At 41.2% G+C, this 18,185-nt stretch overlaps 1 protein-coding gene and 1 long non-coding RNA gene across 4 annotated transcripts; one reads left to right on the forward strand and one right to left on the reverse strand.

The window, feature by feature from the left end:
• Nucleotides 1–9,410: 9,410 nt before the first annotated feature.
• Nucleotides 9,411–10,745, reverse strand: LOC114554947 (uncharacterized). The gene is made up of 3 exons (XR_003692495.1): nucleotides 10,567–10,745; nucleotides 10,135–10,417; nucleotides 9,411–10,007 (listed from the first exon to the last, which is right to left on the reverse strand). It is a non-coding gene; the product is annotated as an uncharacterized LOC114554947 (long non-coding RNA).
• Nucleotides 10,746–12,474: 1,729 nt separating this feature from the next.
• On the forward strand, nucleotides 12,475–15,957 carry nat8l2 (N-acetyltransferase 8-like 2). 3 transcript variants are annotated; one of them, XM_028576428.1, is made up of 3 exons: nucleotides 12,475–12,695; nucleotides 13,217–13,361; nucleotides 14,555–15,957. In XM_028576428.1, the coding sequence occupies exon 3, from the start codon at nucleotides 14,567–14,569 to the stop codon at nucleotides 15,236–15,238; it is 672 nt and encodes a 223-aa protein (XP_028432229.1). In that variant the 5' UTR covers nucleotides 12,475–12,695; nucleotides 13,217–13,361; nucleotides 14,555–14,566; the 3' UTR covers nucleotides 15,239–15,957. The 3 variants fall into 3 exon arrangements, with proteins under 3 accessions (XP_028432229.1, XP_028432228.1, XP_028432230.1); XM_028576427.1 differs by lacking the exon at nucleotides 13,217–13,361; XM_028576429.1 differs by lacking the exon at nucleotides 12,475–12,695 and having other exon boundaries at nucleotides 13,213–13,361.
• The last annotated feature ends 2,228 nt before the right edge of the window (nucleotides 15,958–18,185 follow it).

Genomic DNA, 18,185 nt, shown 5'->3' on the forward strand with positions numbered 1-18,185 from the left:
AATCAAAAGTAGCACTCAATCAGAGCAATGGTTCCCAACCTTTTTTCCTTGGCGCCCCCCCTACTCATGTTCTTTTCATCAATACTAATTACATGCATATTTAAGATTTATATTTAATTTCAATTCAATTTTATTTATAATATCAAATCATAACAGAGTTATCTCGAGAAACTTTACAGATAGAGTAGGTCTAGGAAGCAGGTAGGCAAAGCAGAGGAGGCAGCTGGGCAGAGCGGTAACTGGAGAGAGACACAGGGTTAGTAGGTGCTCAGGGAACAGCGACAAAACCAGAGTAAAAGGCAAAACGGATAATACTGGATTTAGACTGAGAGCCAAGTTACCACATGGGTTGTAGATAACGAACTGGCGCCGACAAGGTGATCAGCCCGGGTTCAAGTATTGCAGGAGTGAATGATGAAGATGAGCTGCAGCTGTGAAAACTGGCAATGCAGTGATGGATCGGCCACGCCCCTTGACCTACTTCCCTCTGGACACTCCTCCAGCACTCCAGGTGGAAAACACAGAACATAGACAAACAGGGAAAACAAAACCACCCAACCCAAGGTGGAGAGAGAGCAACCCATAACAATGCCAGCACGAGGTTGAGGGTGTGGTTAAAACAGTGCGTGGCCTCATGCAGACTGACTGAAGCCAATAGAATCTAGTAGTGATTTGAAAGCAGTAGTAAGGCTATTGCTGTCAACGTCCACATGGATATTAAAATCACCTACAATAAGTACTTTGTCTGATTTAAGGACTACACGTGATAAAAACTCTGAGAATTCAGATACAAATTCTGAATACGGACCTGGAGCTTGGTAGACAACAACAATAATAATTGGCTGTACTGATTTCCGTGTTGGATGTTGAAGATTAAGAACAAGGCTTTCAAAAGAGTTATAATTTAGTTTAGGTTTAGGATTAATTAACAGGCTTGAATCAAATATGGCTGCAACTCCCCCTCCTCGGCCTGAGCCTCTAGGAATTTGAGTATTAATATGACTGGGAGGAGTCGCTTCATTTAGACTAATATATTCTTCATGGCCCAGCCAGGTTTCAGTAAGACAGAATAGATCAATTTGATTATCAGATATCAATTCATTTATTAGTACTGTTTTAGAAGACAGAGATCTGATATTTAGTAATCCACATCTAATTTTCCTATCCTTTTCTATCATTGCAGTGGTAGTTTTAATTCCAATTAGGTTGTTAAGTATTGCCCTTCTCTTGGTTACCTTTGATTTAACTGATCTTAGTCGAGGAACAGACACCGTCTCATTTTCTTTTGGGACAGGCTGTTGCTGGCGTGAACTGGATGCTAAATTGACTATGTTTGCAGTCAACTTCTTATTACTTAGGGGCTTCACCACTTTGTATGGTCCGTTGTTGATTATAATTGGAATAGTACTAGTACTACATGTTACTGGAATAGCACTAGTACTACATGTTACTGGAATAATACTAGTACTACATGTTATCCTGCAGAAAACATTTTCAGATTCATCCACTTGTATAGTGCTATCAGGATCAATACCTGGGGGACATGAATCTGTGATATTTTCAACAGAATGTCAATACTTGCCTTTCAGTGTGGTCGTTGTTGTCAGATAGCAGCCTGGCTCCGTGTCGGTTTGGGTGGAGACCATCATGCTTCAGCAGGCTGGGCATTTCCCAGAACAAGTTGAAGTTGTCGACATAGGGAATGCTCAGGGAAGTGCAGAGTGGTTCCAGCCAGGTGTGGAGCTAGAACAATCTGGACCATCTCTCCGCACCCTTCCTGTAGGTAGGTAGAAGCCCAGAGATGACAATCCTTTTACCTGTGCCCATCAGGGTGGAGAGGAGAGTGGTGAAGTCTTTCTGGAGTGCTATCGACCGTCTCTCTCTGATGTCGTTTGTGCTGGATGTCACGGACCTTGGCACCGGGGAAGCAGTAGACCTTGGAGGGACCGCTAGGTAAAGGGGGAATGTGGAGGTCCCTTACCATGGAGCTTCCGATGACCAGCGTGGAGGTTGATGAGTCCGAAGGGGGAGAGTCCGCCCTCAATGGGCGCGTCGACTGTGTGGATGGACCAGGATGAGCTGCGTGGGGACGTGGCAGAGAAGGGAACTCCTCGTCGTTCATCAGAATGCTGTAGCGGTTTTCTAGTTGTAGGGGTTGGGCTGGGGCTGAGCGTTGTCCTGACCGCCTGCTCAGGTGCTTGCTTACACGCCATGGCTCAGGCTGGTGTGGAGTGGAGCTGGTCAGCAGAGCTGGCTGGGTCCTCGGCAGAAGCCGAGGAGAGACAACAGGGACAGAGGTTGTATTAGTGCGTGGTGGGGTGAGAGTATTGCAGGTCACAGTGGAATCAAGACATTCGACAGTGTGTGTGTGAGGGGAACTTCCAATGATAATTGAGTCCAGGAACTGTTCACTTGCCTTGATCTGGTGGTCGATATTCTGGTTTCAAGTTCCGCTATCTTCTGGCTGAACAGGAGGCACGAGTCACAGCCAGGTGAACAGCTGAGGGAGGGCATCGTGTAGCTTGCTAGTTTAGCTAGTAGCAACGTAGATGGAGGCCTTCTCCTAAAACCGATCCCTTTTCACAAGTCGAATTACAACGCAGGTGCTCCTGCTTGTGTTAGCAAAATATGATTTTTAAATCCTTAAAAATCTGGATAGGTGTAAAAGTCTCACCGTGATCTGTGTTTAGGACCTGCGGATTGGTCAAGCCGAGGCACTCTGCCTGTTTCTCAAACTCCTTCAGCTCAGCAGCAGAGACATTCTGCCTCCTACCTGTTGAAGAGATGACACATTTCAGATTAAAAAGCCTAGGGATGATATTCTGTTTAATCTACAGTATACACCACTGCAATTTTACACACTATATTTTACAGATTTGGAAAGATTACCACTTTCTGTTAATAATATCAATATTTATATAGTGTAACTTGAAATTCTCATTTAAAATTAACATTACAATACTATTTGACCCCCCACCACACACACTTCCTTAGGTATATAACCATACTGATATATCTAATATAGATTGGCCTATTGTTTTAAAGATTCCCTAAAATGAAAAAAATTAATAAAAAAGTATGAACAGTTTGAAGCCATGCTAAAAAGGTTTCTATCTGAAGCGTATTCTTGCGGAGTGTTATTATCATAAGTAATGTACTGTATATCACCATTATTTGAAATATTATCACATATTTCCTTAAATCATCTCCAATGTTTGCCTTACTGAAGAGTATAACCGCGTTAACAGTTTTAACATCCTCCTTAAGAACGATGCAGTCAGGACAGCCACTCTGCCGCAGCACCATTGGTTTACTAGCTGGAGCATCTGTTGGGTAGTAATATTACATGAAATGGTTTACATCCTAATCAGATTTACACATCTGTAAAAAATAAATTAAAAATACAAATATTAACACAGTCCCATTGGCAATACAATCAAATCTTTAAATAATTACACTGAAGAATATATCAATATTTTTATTATGAAGTGCAACAGCTGTGTCCTACAAATTACGTCTCTATCAAAGGTTTACCATTATCCAGTGGCGCTGCCAAGGGGTAGCCAGGGGGGTGATTCCTTAACATATTATATATGTATATATTATATCATACAGTGCCTTGCGAAAGTATTCGGCCCCCTTGAACTTTGACCTTTTGCCACATTTCAGGCTTCAAACAAAGATATAAAACTGTAATTTTTTGTAAAGAATCAACAAAAAGTGGGACACAATCATGAAGTGGAACCAAATGTATTGGATATTTCAAACCTTTTTAACAAATAAAAAAACAGAAAAATTGGGCGTGCAAAATTATTCAGCCCCCTTAAGTTAATACTTTGTAGCACCACCTTTTGCTGCAATTACAGCTGTAAGTCGCTTGGGGTATGTCTCTCAGTTTTGCACATCGAGAGACTGAAATTTTTGCCCATTCCTCCTTGCAAAACAGGTCAAGCTCAGTGAGGTTGGATGGAGAGCGTTTGTGAACATCAGTTTTCAGTTCTTTCCGCAGATTCTCGATTGGATTCAGGTCTGGACTTTGACTTGGCCATTCTAACACCTGGATAGGTTTATTTGTGAACCATTCCATTGTAGATTTTGCTTTATGTTTTGGATCGTCGTCTTGTTGGAAGACAAATCTCCATCCCAGTCTCAGGTCTTTTGCATACTCCATCAGGTTTTCTTCCAGAATGGTCCTGTATTTTGCTCCATCCATCTTCCCATCAATTTTAACCATCTTCCCTGTCCCTGCTGAAGAAAAGCAGGCCCAAACCATGATGCTGCCACCACCATGTTTGACAGTGGGGATGGTGTGTTCAGGGAGATGAGCGGTGTTGCTTTTACGCCAAACATAACGTTTTGCATTGTTGCCAAAAAGTTCGATTTTGGTTTCATCTGACCAGAGCACCTTCTTCCACATGTTTGGTGTGTCTCCCAGGTGGCTTGTGGCAAACTTTAAACAACACTTTTTATGGATATCTTTAAGAAATGGCTTTCTTCTTGCCATTCTTCCATAAAGGCCAGATTTGTGCAGTATACGACTGATTGTTGTCCTATGGACAGAGTCTCCCACCTCAGCTGTAGATCTCTGCAGTTCATCCAGAGTGATCATGGGCCTCTTGGCTGCATCTCTGATCAGTCTTCTCCTTGTATGAGCTGAAAGTTTAGAGGGACGGCCGGGTCTTCTTAGATTTGCAGTGGTCTGATACTCCTTCCATTTCAATATTATCACTTGCACAGTGCTCCTTGGGATGTTTAAAGCTAGGGAAATCTTTTTGTATCCAAATCCGGCTTTAAACTTCTCCACAACAGTATCTCGGACCTGCCTGGTGTGTTCCTTGTTCTTCATGATGCTCTCTGCGCTTTAAACGGACCTCTGAGGCTATCACAGAGCAGGTGCATTTATACGGAGACTTGATTACACACAGGTGGATTCTATTTATCATCATTAGTCATTTAGGTCAACATTGGATCATTCAGAGATCCTCACTGAACTTCTGGAGAGAGTTTGCTGCACTGAAAGTAAAGGGGCTGAATAATTTTGCACGCACAATTTTTCAGTTTTTTATTTGTTAAAAAGGTTTGAAATATCCAATAAATTTTGTTCCACTTCATGATTGTGTCCCACTTGTTGTTGATTCTTCACAAAAAATTACAGTTTTATATCTTTATATTTAAAACCTGAAATGTGGCAAAAGGTCGAAAAGTTCAAGGGGGCCGAATACTTTCGCAAGGCACTGTATTAGTCTGGATCAATGGAAGTACATTTCCAGGATAACTGCCGGTGTGTGGCTCACACTTGCTTCAAGATAGCAAGCGACTCGCTGAAAATGGAAAGATTTGAAGAAAGTTTGGATAGTGCAATAATTGTAAAAATATACAAATTATATGTTTATGGCATTTACTATTAAATATTTTTCGGAGCATATAACTGTTGTGCGGACTTTACCAAATTAATTACATTTAACCATGTATCCAGCTAATGTAAAATGCTCACGTTACTGTATTGTGTGTTTACAATAACAGTTTAGGGCTGTCCCAAATGATTATGTTTTAAATGATTAATCTAGCGATTAGTTTTTTCAATTGGTCGATTAATCTAACAATTACATTTTTGATTAATCTAATGATTATTTTTTTGATTAATCTAACAATTCATTTTTCAACTAGCGATTATTTTCCCAATGCTCAATTATTAACAATTAACACAAAACAAATGTCAATAAGGTTCAAATCTCTATTTATTAAAATAGTTTAAAACTGCACTGTTCAAGTAAAATGAATTTGTAGTGCAACCTGAAACCAGATGTAGGCTATCAATATAAACAAAATAAAGTCACTTTCAGGAGGAATAAAAAAATAAAATCTTAAAAAAAACAGAGCAAGTGCAAAAAGAGTAGTGTGTATTTGTTATTTTTAACAGTTGTAGGTAAAATAATGAATAAGCTCTTGTTTAACATCCAAGCTCTTCTCTCTTTAATCTTATAGTAAAAAAGTGCAATTTAAGCAACATATGAAATCAGATGTATAAAATAAATCCAACAATAAAACTTATTCAGATTTCAAGTCACTTTCAGGAGGAATACACAAATAAAAAACTTAAAAATAAAAAAAACATTAAAAAAAAGTGCAATTTCCCTTTCTAAGGGAATTATGAGCTCGAGCCCGATCTAAACCCGACAATTTTTTTATACGTGGGCCGTTATAACTGATGTTATAAAGGACTTGTGAGATATCTGAAACAATCCGGCCTGGTTGCTCAATTATCGGAAACAGTGCTACAGATGGGGGAGACACAATTTTAGCAGTTTACCTCACACTCAAGTCAGTGCAGGACATATACCCAGAGCTACGGAGAAGCTGGAGGCATAAGTGAGCAGAACTTATGGTGTTTTGCTGCTGTTATCCTGACTCAGGGATCATTATACAAAGTTTACAGACTACCATGTTGTTGTTGGCATTGAGAGTAAAATACTCCCACACTTTAGAAGACAGTGTGCGAGCCTTTTTCTCAACGTGTTTTGAACTTGCGAGGAATCCATACTTGCGCTGTTGCTGGAGGCAACCATGTTATTTTTAGATTTCTACGCGTGGACGCAAATTATTTGTGTTGACGCATTTACGTAATCGATGATGTCGACAAATCGCCCCAGCCCTAGAACAGTTACTCTTCATTTAATATTGTATGTGTTTTTTTTTTTTTTTGGGGTGCAAATGTTTCACCAAAACAAGTTCCCTCCCGAGACTATTTTGCAGAGCCACCGGCGCTGCGTCCAGATCTTAGCGCCGCCAGGGCTACTGAACGAGTCGAATGTAACCGTGCAACCGGCCGGCCCGCTCAAGTCTAATGTAACCGTGCAACCGGCCGGCCCGCTCGAGTCTAATGTAATCAAGCGGTGTCTTGGTTCTCAGCAAGTTTGAGTTATTAACCAAGCCTTGTTTCTGATGCATCTTAGAGGATTGTGTTCGTGGCAATTCACACATTATCGATGGGGAAGTATATCACATACAAATACACGTCATGTTATTTTGATAGTTATGTTAAGTTAAATGTTAGAGAAGTGAATGTTGCTACATGGTAGGTAGGCTGTCACGAGGAGACCACTGTCAAGGCTACCGAACAAGACCGTAAAGACCGTAACTGAGGCTACTGCATGAGTCTATATTCAAACGGGTGTCTAGGTTCTCGGCAAGTTTGAGTTATCAACCAATCCCAGAAGCCTTTATTTCTCGTGCATCGTAGATGATTGTGTACATACAAATTCATAGACTACATTATCGATGGATATCACATACAAATGTACGTCATGTTATCTTAGTAGTTATGTTAAGGTTTGTTACGTTTGTACGTGTTAGGTAGACTGTCACCATGAGACCATGCACCAGGCTACTGAATGAGACCGTAACCGTGCCTAATGCATGAGTCTATGTAATCAAACAGGTGTCTAGGTTCTCGGCAAGTTTGAGTTACCGATAGCAGAAGCCTTTATGTCTCGTGCATTTTAGAATTGTGTTCATTGAAATTCATAGGCTACATTACCAAGGGGAAAGTATTATATCACATACAAATACACATAATGTTATCTTGGTAGTTATGTTAAGTTAAATATTAGAAGTGAATGTTGCTACATGATAGTTAGACTGTCATGCGGAGACCACCCACCAGGGTACCGAATGTAACCGTGGCCAGTGCGTGAGTCTAGCGTCGGTCAGTATGAGTGTGTAAATAATATGTTGAGACCGAATGTAACCGCAATCGCTCGAGTCTTCCACGGTGTCTTGGTTTCTGGCGGGGGAACGCGATCACCTCCCCCCTGCCGCCGCCGAGGGCACGCAAACCGGTGACCGAATCTATTAACTCGGTAGGCCAACCAACGACCATCTGGTTGAACCGACTCACGTAAAAGAGTTGGTTGTCCCATCACTAGAGACGATTCAGATTGGTTTAAAGAAATGCAAACAACCCAGAGTTTTCCCCCCTAACCCAGAATGTATGTGTGGTGTAGCCAGACCTTACTCCACAGTGCTGTGGAGATAGGTCTGGCAATCCGAGACTACTCTGATATTGACATAGTTTTCAACTAGCATATATCCAACTTGATCCCACAGAATTCCATGAATAACGTCCAAATGAACACAGCCCCTTAACTCAAAATCTGTGGCAGTTTCACAGAATTGCAAAACATTCCGTGATGGGCCCACGGAAGAATTCCGTTAAATAAACACGGCGCCTTAAGTTAAGGAAAAGGTCATGGGTGGGCTTACGGTTCCATGACAAGCAAGAAGAACGGGACGGTTGGGTTTAGGCAAAGAAGAAAGCGACTTTAGGAAATGTGACATGTGAGACACGTACCCCGGTTTCCTAGGTGAAAGTCCTGTGTTGTTTGACCCATCCATCACCCCAACCAACCTCCTTATGCGGAATTTCGGCCTTACATACTACTCGCTACCTTAGTCGCTCTTAATGCTACATCATCTTCTCAATGACTTTACATTGGCATTGTTTTCCGTGGTGGTCACACATTCCGTGCCACCACCATGGAATGAGCTGTTAACAGTTGGTGATCATTTCACGGAATTCTGTGAGACCAGGCTGATATATCCTACAAACGCATGATAGAATTTCTGAAATTAAGTTATACCCCTATGAAAAGTTTCCGTATGAATATGTGAATAATTTGTTAATTATTTTGAATGTTTTGCGATCTTCTGTGAAGTTGGGCACAAACAGTTTTTTTGTTGATTATGATAATAACACAGAATGAGTCAGTGAAGTGTAAAAATAGTGACTGGAAGAAGCAGAGACAGAGAGACAATTGAAAACATAAACACCAGTGCACACAGAATATTAAATAAAACTCTTACCATTGCTGTCAACATCAAATACAGTGTTGTTCTTATAGCCAGATTGCCTGTCTGATGTTGATTTGTTGTGGCAGTAACCATACCTGCAAAGGATTTATTACAGTTTTTCTTGATTGCTTAAACACATTTCTTGAAACTATGCCTCGTATTCTCAAAACAGTAAACACAAATCCATAACGTCTCACCCAATTCCCCAAAACATCCTATTTTCAGGTCAAAATGAAAACCATTAACTCTTACTGAAAAACCAAACTTTGACCTCAGACGGGACACACAAGCCGTCACAACATACACACTAAAACTTAGTTTTACACACTGGTGTAATAAATTCAAAACAACATTTCCAAAACTGTTAAGTTATCTTGCCACAAACCTTTTCAGGTGAACACAAGACACAACCAATGGTTACATTGGCACATTTTATTCATTACTGTATTACAGTACTACACAGTAAAAAAAAAACAAATTCTGCATTATTCTGCATCAGCATCCCGTCTTTGCTCTGGGTCAGGCCAGAGAATCTCGTCCACAACACAGGCTATATTGGCCCTAGCCAGGCAGCGGGGGTAAAATCCTCTTGCATGCCTGATCCACCCCTGGCACGCATCTACGGATATGTCTAGGCAGGCTTCTTCCATGGCCTGAAGGAGGTGAACACGCATATAAGGTTCTCGGTCATACACTTTCCACCGCCATGCCGAAAAAAACTCCTCTATTGGGTTAAGAAATGGAGAGTATGCAGGCAGAAAGAGGTTGGAAAATATTGGGTTTTTGGTAAACCAGTCGCGAACCAGAGCAGCGCGATGGAAGCTGACGTTATCCCAAACAACAACATAGTGAGGGTGCTCTGGTTGTGCTGGTTCCCTGTGGTCCAGCTGGAACATATGCTCTCTTAGACCGTCAAGGAATGCAAGAAGGAGCATAGTATTATAGGGTCCTAGACTGGCATGGCGGTGGAGTACCCCTCGTTGGCTGATGGCTGCGCACATCGTGACATTCCCTCCACGCTGACCAGGGACATTTACAATAACCCGATGGCCGATTATATTCCTCCCCCTTCTCCTTCTTTTGGTGAGGTTGAAACCAGCCTCATCCACAAAGATAATTTCAGGTGGAACAGGCCAGCCTTCAATCTCAAAGATTCTCTGCAAAACACATCAAAACACAATAGAGTATATCACTACCCTGAAGCACAGTTCAAGAGGGCACATATGGCATAAACTGCTATACTGTGATGGTGCACAATACTTCATACAATATCAAAAGTCATACCTGAACATATTCCACTCGTTGGTCTTTTACCCTGTCAGAGTTTCATTCAAAAGGGACGCGGTACACCTGTTTCATCCGGAACCGATGCTTTCGGAGGATGCGATCAATTGTGGAAAGGCTGATGGAATTTATTCCTTGAAAATGATTATTATCCTCAATCACTCTCCTTTGAATCTCTCGCAGGCGGATTACATTATTGGCAATGACCATGTTTACAAGCTCCCTCTCTTGCTCCTCTGACAAAAGCCTTAGCCCCCCACCACCAGATGGTCATCTCTGTATCCTACAAGAATAGAAGCACGCATTACTGTAAATTTGATGGATGTATTTAGTATTACAGAAGCATAGTACAACAGTGTATGTGATGTCAAAGCACAGAGTACAGCACTCAAAAGTTGCTGTACAGAGCAGTCGTACTGTAAGTACACCTACCTGTTTTCCTCCCTGAAGGTTCTGATGATGGAAGCGACTAAAATTAGGCTGGACTCGTTGCCCAGCCTCCCTCATGGTCATATCATGGACAAGAACATGGTCCACTAAAGTGGCTTGAATTTCATCCGAGACTGCTTGTCTCCTTGCCCTTACTCCTCCTCCACCTCGTCTTTCACCACGTCCTCCTCTTCTACCTCGTCCTTCACCATGTCTTCCTCCTCTCCCTCCTCGCCTTCCTCCTTCACCACGTCCTCGTCCTCCTCCTTCTCCTCCTCCTCCTCCTCCTCCTCCTCCTCCTCCTCCTCCTCCTCCTCCTCCTCCTCGACCATGTCCTCTTCCTCTTCCTCTTCCTCTCCCTCCTCGACCGTCATTTCTCTGTGGATCCATTGTTCCAAAACTCAATGAACTGACTCAGGCCATTTTATCTATCTATTGAAAGTTCTGATTGGTGTGTGATCAATTTTGACTCGTAGTGTTTCCACCTGGGTAATTGTGTGCTAATTGAGCTTCAGCTGTGCTGACTTGAGTGAGCAATATTGAATGCTGTGCTTTCTAAATGACAACATGGTGTAGGCAATGAGAAATTTGTGTGTAGAGTTTTGCAGTACAGTTCAACAAATCTGACTCATGTGTCAAAACCAGGGAATAGTGTTTATAATTTAGTGAAATGGGTGTGCTTTTTGAAAAATGGTGTTATGGTTTTGAAATTTTAGTTCAAAAGCCTGGTTATAGTGTTTAAGCAATTGAGAAAAACTGTAATAAATGGCGGCACGCGATTAATGCGATTTAAAAAAACATTACGCGTTATGCCTGGCCCTTAATCACATTGCGATTAACACGTTAATGCTGACAGCCCTACTATTTATACTTTTTTCCCACTACATTTTTCGACAGCTATAGTAAATTTGGATTGTGCAAAAGGCAGGCCTGCTTGGTTCTTTCAGGAAAGATTTTAAAGAGTTACATCACATATAAGAACACGTTTACAGCATTTACTATCTGCTGGGACGTTTTGATTGCTATGGACGAAATACACACAGCTTTACACTGGAAAGAGCCAATTACGTTTAACCATGTAAGGTTAACCAGCTAATTTAAATAGATTATGTTACTGTATTGTGTGAACAGTTCATCTTCATTTAAAATAGCATGAGGCGTTTTCTTTTGCGGGCTGCAAATGTTCCACCAAAACAAGTTTGTTCCTGAGACCATTTAGTAGAAAAAACTTTTTTTTCCTATCCCAGAATGTATGGTGTAGCCAGGCCTCCACAGCACTGTGGAAACTGGCAATATTAGACTAGGGGACCCATAGATATAAAACATATATATACAGTGCTAAGCATAAGTGAATACACCCATGCTAAAGTTGACTAAAAAGAGAAATATAAAATAATCTTTTGGAAATTGAAAAAATTACAGATGATGACAGATGATTTTATGGAAAGTAACCCATGCCAATCTCTAGGTATGGTGAAGGGCATGTGATGATGTGGGGGGGCTATTTTAATTCCAAAGGCCAAGGGAACTTTGTCAGGATGCATAGTATCCTGGATCCATGAAATAAAAATCTGCCTGTCTCTATGGGAATTTAACATAGGTACTTATGCCCCCTGTATTTTAAGGAAGAACATTTATTTATTTACGATACGTTATTCATTCACAAAGAATTTGTGTCCTTAAAGGTTGGATTTTTCCTCATTTTTTTAATTAAGATAAATTTCCAAAAGATGATTTTTTATTCCTCTTTTTAGTCAACTTTAGCATGGGTGTATTCACTTGTGCTTAGCAATGTATATATCATAGACTGTAAATATTAATCATTGTTAGCCTAATATTAATAGTCTATGGTCTATGAGGGGACCCCTATTAACTGTTACACCACCGAACTGCATGCTGGGTACAGCTCGCTCTCCGAGTCCGACGCTTGCTACAGCTTGCAAAAAAAATATATATATATACTGATTCAGAAAAATAAGAGAAACACCTATTTTTTTATAAAGAGACCGCCGTTGTTTGGATGAGCAGTTGTTTAGAAAGCTTTACCGGAGGTCAAGGAATCGGCCCGTTCCGAACAGCCACGGTTTGAAAGGACACTGCGCTTCTGTACTTTATTCCGTACACAGTCTATGGTTAGTACAACGTTACAAAGATGCTTCTGGCAGGCTTGTACTAAAAGTTAAGTAGGCTAACCTTGAGTATTTTGTAACGTGAGCTCAAAAAAAAGGTCATATCTAACATTAAAGTTATCTATGATGAATCATGTGAGCTCTTTATCTGGTTATCATGTGGTGCCTTTACATCCGTGGCCCTGTTATCAGTCGGGCAAGCGCAGGAGTCTGTTAAGAAGAAGAAGAATATGTAGTTGTCTGTACTACAGTTTATCTCTTAATGAAAATACAGGTTTAATACATATTGTAAATTACAATCAACAAACGGTTGTCATAAAATGAAACTCAACTCTAAATGTGATAGAAAATCAGTGAATGATGAGGGTTTTGGCTTTTCTCAGACACTGCCTGAAAGCAAAACAGCTGTGACAAATAATTTGATTATAATCTAATTATTTTTCTTATCTGATAATCTCTCTATCCATCTATCCATCCATCCATCCATCCTCGTCCGCTTATCCGGGGTCGGGTCGGGGCAGCAGCTCCAGCAGCAGGGGACCCCAAACTTCTGATAATCTAGTGATGATTTTTTGATTGATATTCAAAAGTCCTTTCTTAAACATCTACTACATCGATGCACAAATCTCAATTTTCTATATGCAGATCCTACTGATTAAACGTTTATAGGTTTGTGAGCTAACCTAATTCAAACATATATACTTTTATCTCATCAAGGCCTTAAAGGGATAGTTCAGATATTCCGTACTTATCTAAGTCAGTGTATTACCTTTAGTAGATGCCGCATGTCAGCAGTTTGGAGAAGCAGACAGGAGTACTGACACGGAAGCAAAGCAATGGACTGCTTTGGACGGGGGCAGCAGCTAAATGTATTTTAGCCACCTAAAATTGTAGCCTCGTGAGACCGTCCTGATCTCGCGAGCTCCAGTTCTCCACTCGCAGATCAGTCTGGTATCTTGAGATAGAGAACATTTTGAGCCGTTAGCCAAACGACCGGGCCAATCAGCGTTGGTTTTGAGGCGGGTTAGGTGGTGATAGACAGATGGTTTATCCAATCAGCTAATCAGTATTTTCAGACAGCGGTCCAGGAACCTGAAATGGTGTCTTTTATTCCTAAATTCTCGTTACACAAACGGCATCCTTTACCGACATGTTGCTTGCTTGCTGAGCTAACGAGCTATGCTTTGCCTGCAGCAGCAGGGGCGGGGTTGTGGTTGTATTTTCATACGCTTCGTGGATCTGATTGGTTGATTTGTCCCGTCTATCACCAACATAGGTGATAGACAGATGGTTTATCCAATCAGCTAACCAGTATTTTCACCCCTTCCCAAAAGTTCTCCAACGGAAAGTTCCCAGATGGATATGCCGAGCAAATGCGAAGCTATCCATCTGGCGGAGTCAGGTTACTAAAATAGGCCCACCTAAAAAAAACATCAATTTAATTGGCAAGGCAAAGCAGTCACATATTCTGAATATACTGTACATGTAAACTGATATTGTTTTTTTAAGTGGGCCTTTTTTGGGGTGGCTAAAATACGTTGTTCTGCTGCCCCCGTCCACAGCAGTACATTGCTTAGCTTGCGAGTCGGTTTCTCCAAACTGGGGGTGTGCTGACTGGCATCTACTGTAAGCAATACACTGACTGTGGGTAATACAAGTACCCATAATACAAGTTAAGTAGTTAACCACATGTCAAAATATCGGAACTATCCATTTAAGCCCTAGTTCTCTGTACATAATTATGTCACTCAGAAATTCAGTGCAATCATGCAACATTATGATTGTCCTAAAGAGCATTTGAGGATTGAGTTTAAGTGCAACAAAGATGTAACATGGGAATCCTTTATTTTATTTCCCTCTAGTTCCTTCTGGTCATGCAGCTGGTGATCCGCCGGTACCGTCCCTCAGACAAGGACACAGTGCTCGCCCTGTTCAGCATCAGCATCCGGGAGCACATCCGTCCATGTTTTCACAACGCCATGACCAGCCCTCTCTACCTCGCCATCACCCTGACTCTGTGTGTCACTGGCTACCTGCTCGGCTCCGTGTTGGGGGCTGTGGTGTTACCGGGAGCCTGGGTGGGCCTTGTCTACTACTGCTGTCATGAGCTATATGCCAGCTACGGCAGGGAGAAACTCCGGACAGAAATGCAGGACATCCCTGGGAACTATCTGAGCAGACCGGATGACTGTTTCTGGGTGGCAGAGGCTGAGGTTGATGGGAGGGCCCAGATCATGGGTATGGTGGCTGTAGTGGCCAAACAAAGTGGGAAAGAAAGACATGGGGAACTGTTCAGGATGATCATCTCACCATCGTGCAGACGGGTAGGCCTGGGCTTCAGGATGGCTCAGACTGTGATTGACTTCTGTAAGGAACGAGGCTTCTCCAGGGTGGTGCTGGAGACCAGCTCTCCAGCCACCGCTGCTGTGGCCCTGTACAAGAAACTGGGGTTCAGCCACGTCCTCTCACCCACCAAAACACAGGCTCCTGTTTGGTTTGTAACGCTGGCCAAGGTGTCAATTTTTAAAATGGAAAAACACCTGTAGACATAATCTTAATTAGCTACTATGATGTTTCATTTATATTCCTCTGTATCAGTGCTTTAAGCTTTTGCATCGATAATACTTTAACTGAAACCATTATCTGTAAGCTTTGTCTTACAAACACACTAGCTGTTTTAGCTATGACCACAAAAAAAAATACAACGTCACAGGTAATGCAAAGAGCAAGAGCCTTTTACTTGTTCTCTATGTAGGATCAACTTATCTGAATGTTTTATACGTGACGTTGCTCTTAAAGTTTTACTGGACCAAGATTCACAGACCAATGATTGTAGTACTGGTACTTTTTTTTTTTTTTTAAATAAATACTAGTTTCAACTTCTGTGATTTTATTCACAGTAGTTTGATAAAAATAAAACCACCCCCAAATTGTTTTACACCACTGTATGTTTTGCTTTACACATAAACACACCATCCTCTTTCCAACAGTCACATGCATTAACTGCAATCTTTAGTGGCCCTGTACACCCACACAAGAGGAATGATCAAAAAATGTTATCAATATATTGTGTCTAAAAGAAAAACATATCCAACCACTCACACTAACATTTTACACAGCCCTGGTGCAATAAAAAAGGTGGAGGTTTATGATTGTAAATGATAAACAGTAGAGGGTGCCATTTTATCTAAGTAACACTGAAGCACCCATCTGTGATGCAACTCAATAGTTTCTAGAGTCTTGTATTTGCATTTTTTACTATACATGATTGGGAGTCATTTGCAATATAGTAATATTACTGTAATGAGTATTAAAGCTCTCAATGTTGTGGGAAGGTTCAGTCCAAATGTTTGGTTTTTTTTGTTCAGATTGTCGTGGTATTTAACCTTTGAGGTCATAATATAGTTGCAGTGTATTTAGAGGCACAGTTTGCAGAATCTTCATTTGATTTTATAGCATAATTCAAATGATCTAGTTTACACAAACAAACACATAACCAGGATACTAGTGTCCATGTAAATGCACTCATATGTCGGCGACAATGTGTTTTTTTTTATTCTACCGCTGCAAGGTTGCCAAATGTTTGAAATCCAAAACATTGTAGCTTTAGACACTACCTTGAAATTCAGTTTTAGATGGAATTCCCCTTTCAAGTTATGACTTTATGCTTGGACTAGATATGACATACGGTAAGTCAATATTGACAGGGAGTTGGAGGCACTGTGTGGGCAAGCACTTCCCATGTGTATACTGTATGGGATTGCTCCAGTTGTGTTTCTTCCAACAGGACACACATCTTACTGTAGGTGAACGGATGCCTGACTGCCCAGACAGCAAGCCAACGTTGAATAAATATAGATTTTTCATCCGAATCATCATTATGGTTGATAGAAATTTCAATGCAAAATAAACGTTGAATCACCATTACCATATCGATGAAACCTGACGTTATTAATGTTGATGGAACAACATTGGAACAACATTAATCTATAGTTATCTTCAGGGGCGTCGGACTGGGGGGAAAAAGGGGACTGAGTACCCAGGGCCCTCATGTGAGGAGGGCCCAAAAAGATGCTAGAATGAATAGCTGTGGATGAGGGGAGGGGCCCATAGAAAATGCCTTTCTACAGGACCCAGAATTTTGTGCTACGCCCCTGGTTATCTTTTTGATTGATTAAGCCTTGATATTTGGTTTACCGGGCGATATTGCCAATGTGTTGAAAACTCATTGATTTAGAGTTGACTGGGAAACGACCTGTTGTTGAAAAGCCATCGACATATAGTTGCCCAGGAAATATGATTGAAAATGCATTGATATATAGTTGACTCGGAAATATGACTGAAAATGCATTGATATATAGTTGACCGGGAAATAGGATTGAAAATCCATAGAATTTTGGTTGACCGGGAGATCATTGGCTGGTAGACCAACGTACTGCACCGGACACATCTCATTTCTGGACCCTTGGGACCCATACGATCAGGTAAGCTGGCTTATGTAATGTTCAATATGAATGAATTGTACTAAATCAAATACTGTTACTTGTTAACATGATGGTTAGTGTAGTAACCCACGCAGTGCTGCAGTCATTGAAATAGATTTTGTTAAACCAATGTCAAAATCTGCCAAAGTTAATGTAACTTCGTGCTGATGGCTATCATGGTTCGCTTCCAACAGGTTACAATAAGTTAGCAAAAGTCTATTTTTATTGCTATCTTTTAATAGAACACCGGCACCAACGCTAGCATACTGCAGCCTGCCTGGCCACTTTTTGTTATAGCTGCCACTATCGTCACAGCCACAATTTCTGATATTGATACAAATGCCAACGTTTGTGCCAGCCAGACTAAATGTAATTTCACTGAGATCCAAAATTAACCATGGCAACGGCGTTCTGTGTTGCTAGGCCATTGTTGTGTTTGCAGACACTGACATTTATGCATATGCTCCACCACCAGTAGGTGGCACTATGATTGGTGTAATGAATGGAATGTACAGAGTGGTAAGAGTAAAAGAAGAGTTTACAACGTGAGTTTGAGAGCTGCTACCAGTGTAAAAGTGATCTTTAAAGAAGTCTTTAAAGAAATATCCGTCTCCGTTTTGAAGAAAAATTCAACAGCTGTCCGAAACAAAAGTTCGTAGTTCAGCCTAGCCTACTGACTGTGTGGCTCGTTAGACAGCCGGAGGCAGCAGGCAGCCTGCGTGTGTGTTGCTGTTACGAGTGTCAGTAGTCCACGCTGCATTGCCGTCACCATGACATTATCCCCCCAGCCAAAACATGAGTTTTTTCATGTCACTTGGCCTCAAAAATTTTCCTTACGAAAGGTGTCAATGCAAGCTGATCCTTTTTGCCTCCCTTTACTGTAATTCAAATAAACCAATGCACATAGTCTTGGGCAATTTTGAAAAGTGCTTTGAATGTAGGGAAAAGATGATAGGCTAGCCTACAACACTGGACAAATTGCCTTATCCGATCATTGAAAAATCTAAGG

The sequence above is a fragment of the Perca flavescens genome, chromosome 4 (assembly GCF_004354835.1).
Source record: "Perca flavescens isolate YP-PL-M2 chromosome 4, PFLA_1.0, whole genome shotgun sequence".
NCBI lineage: Eukaryota > Metazoa > Chordata > Actinopteri > Perciformes > Percidae > Perca > Perca flavescens.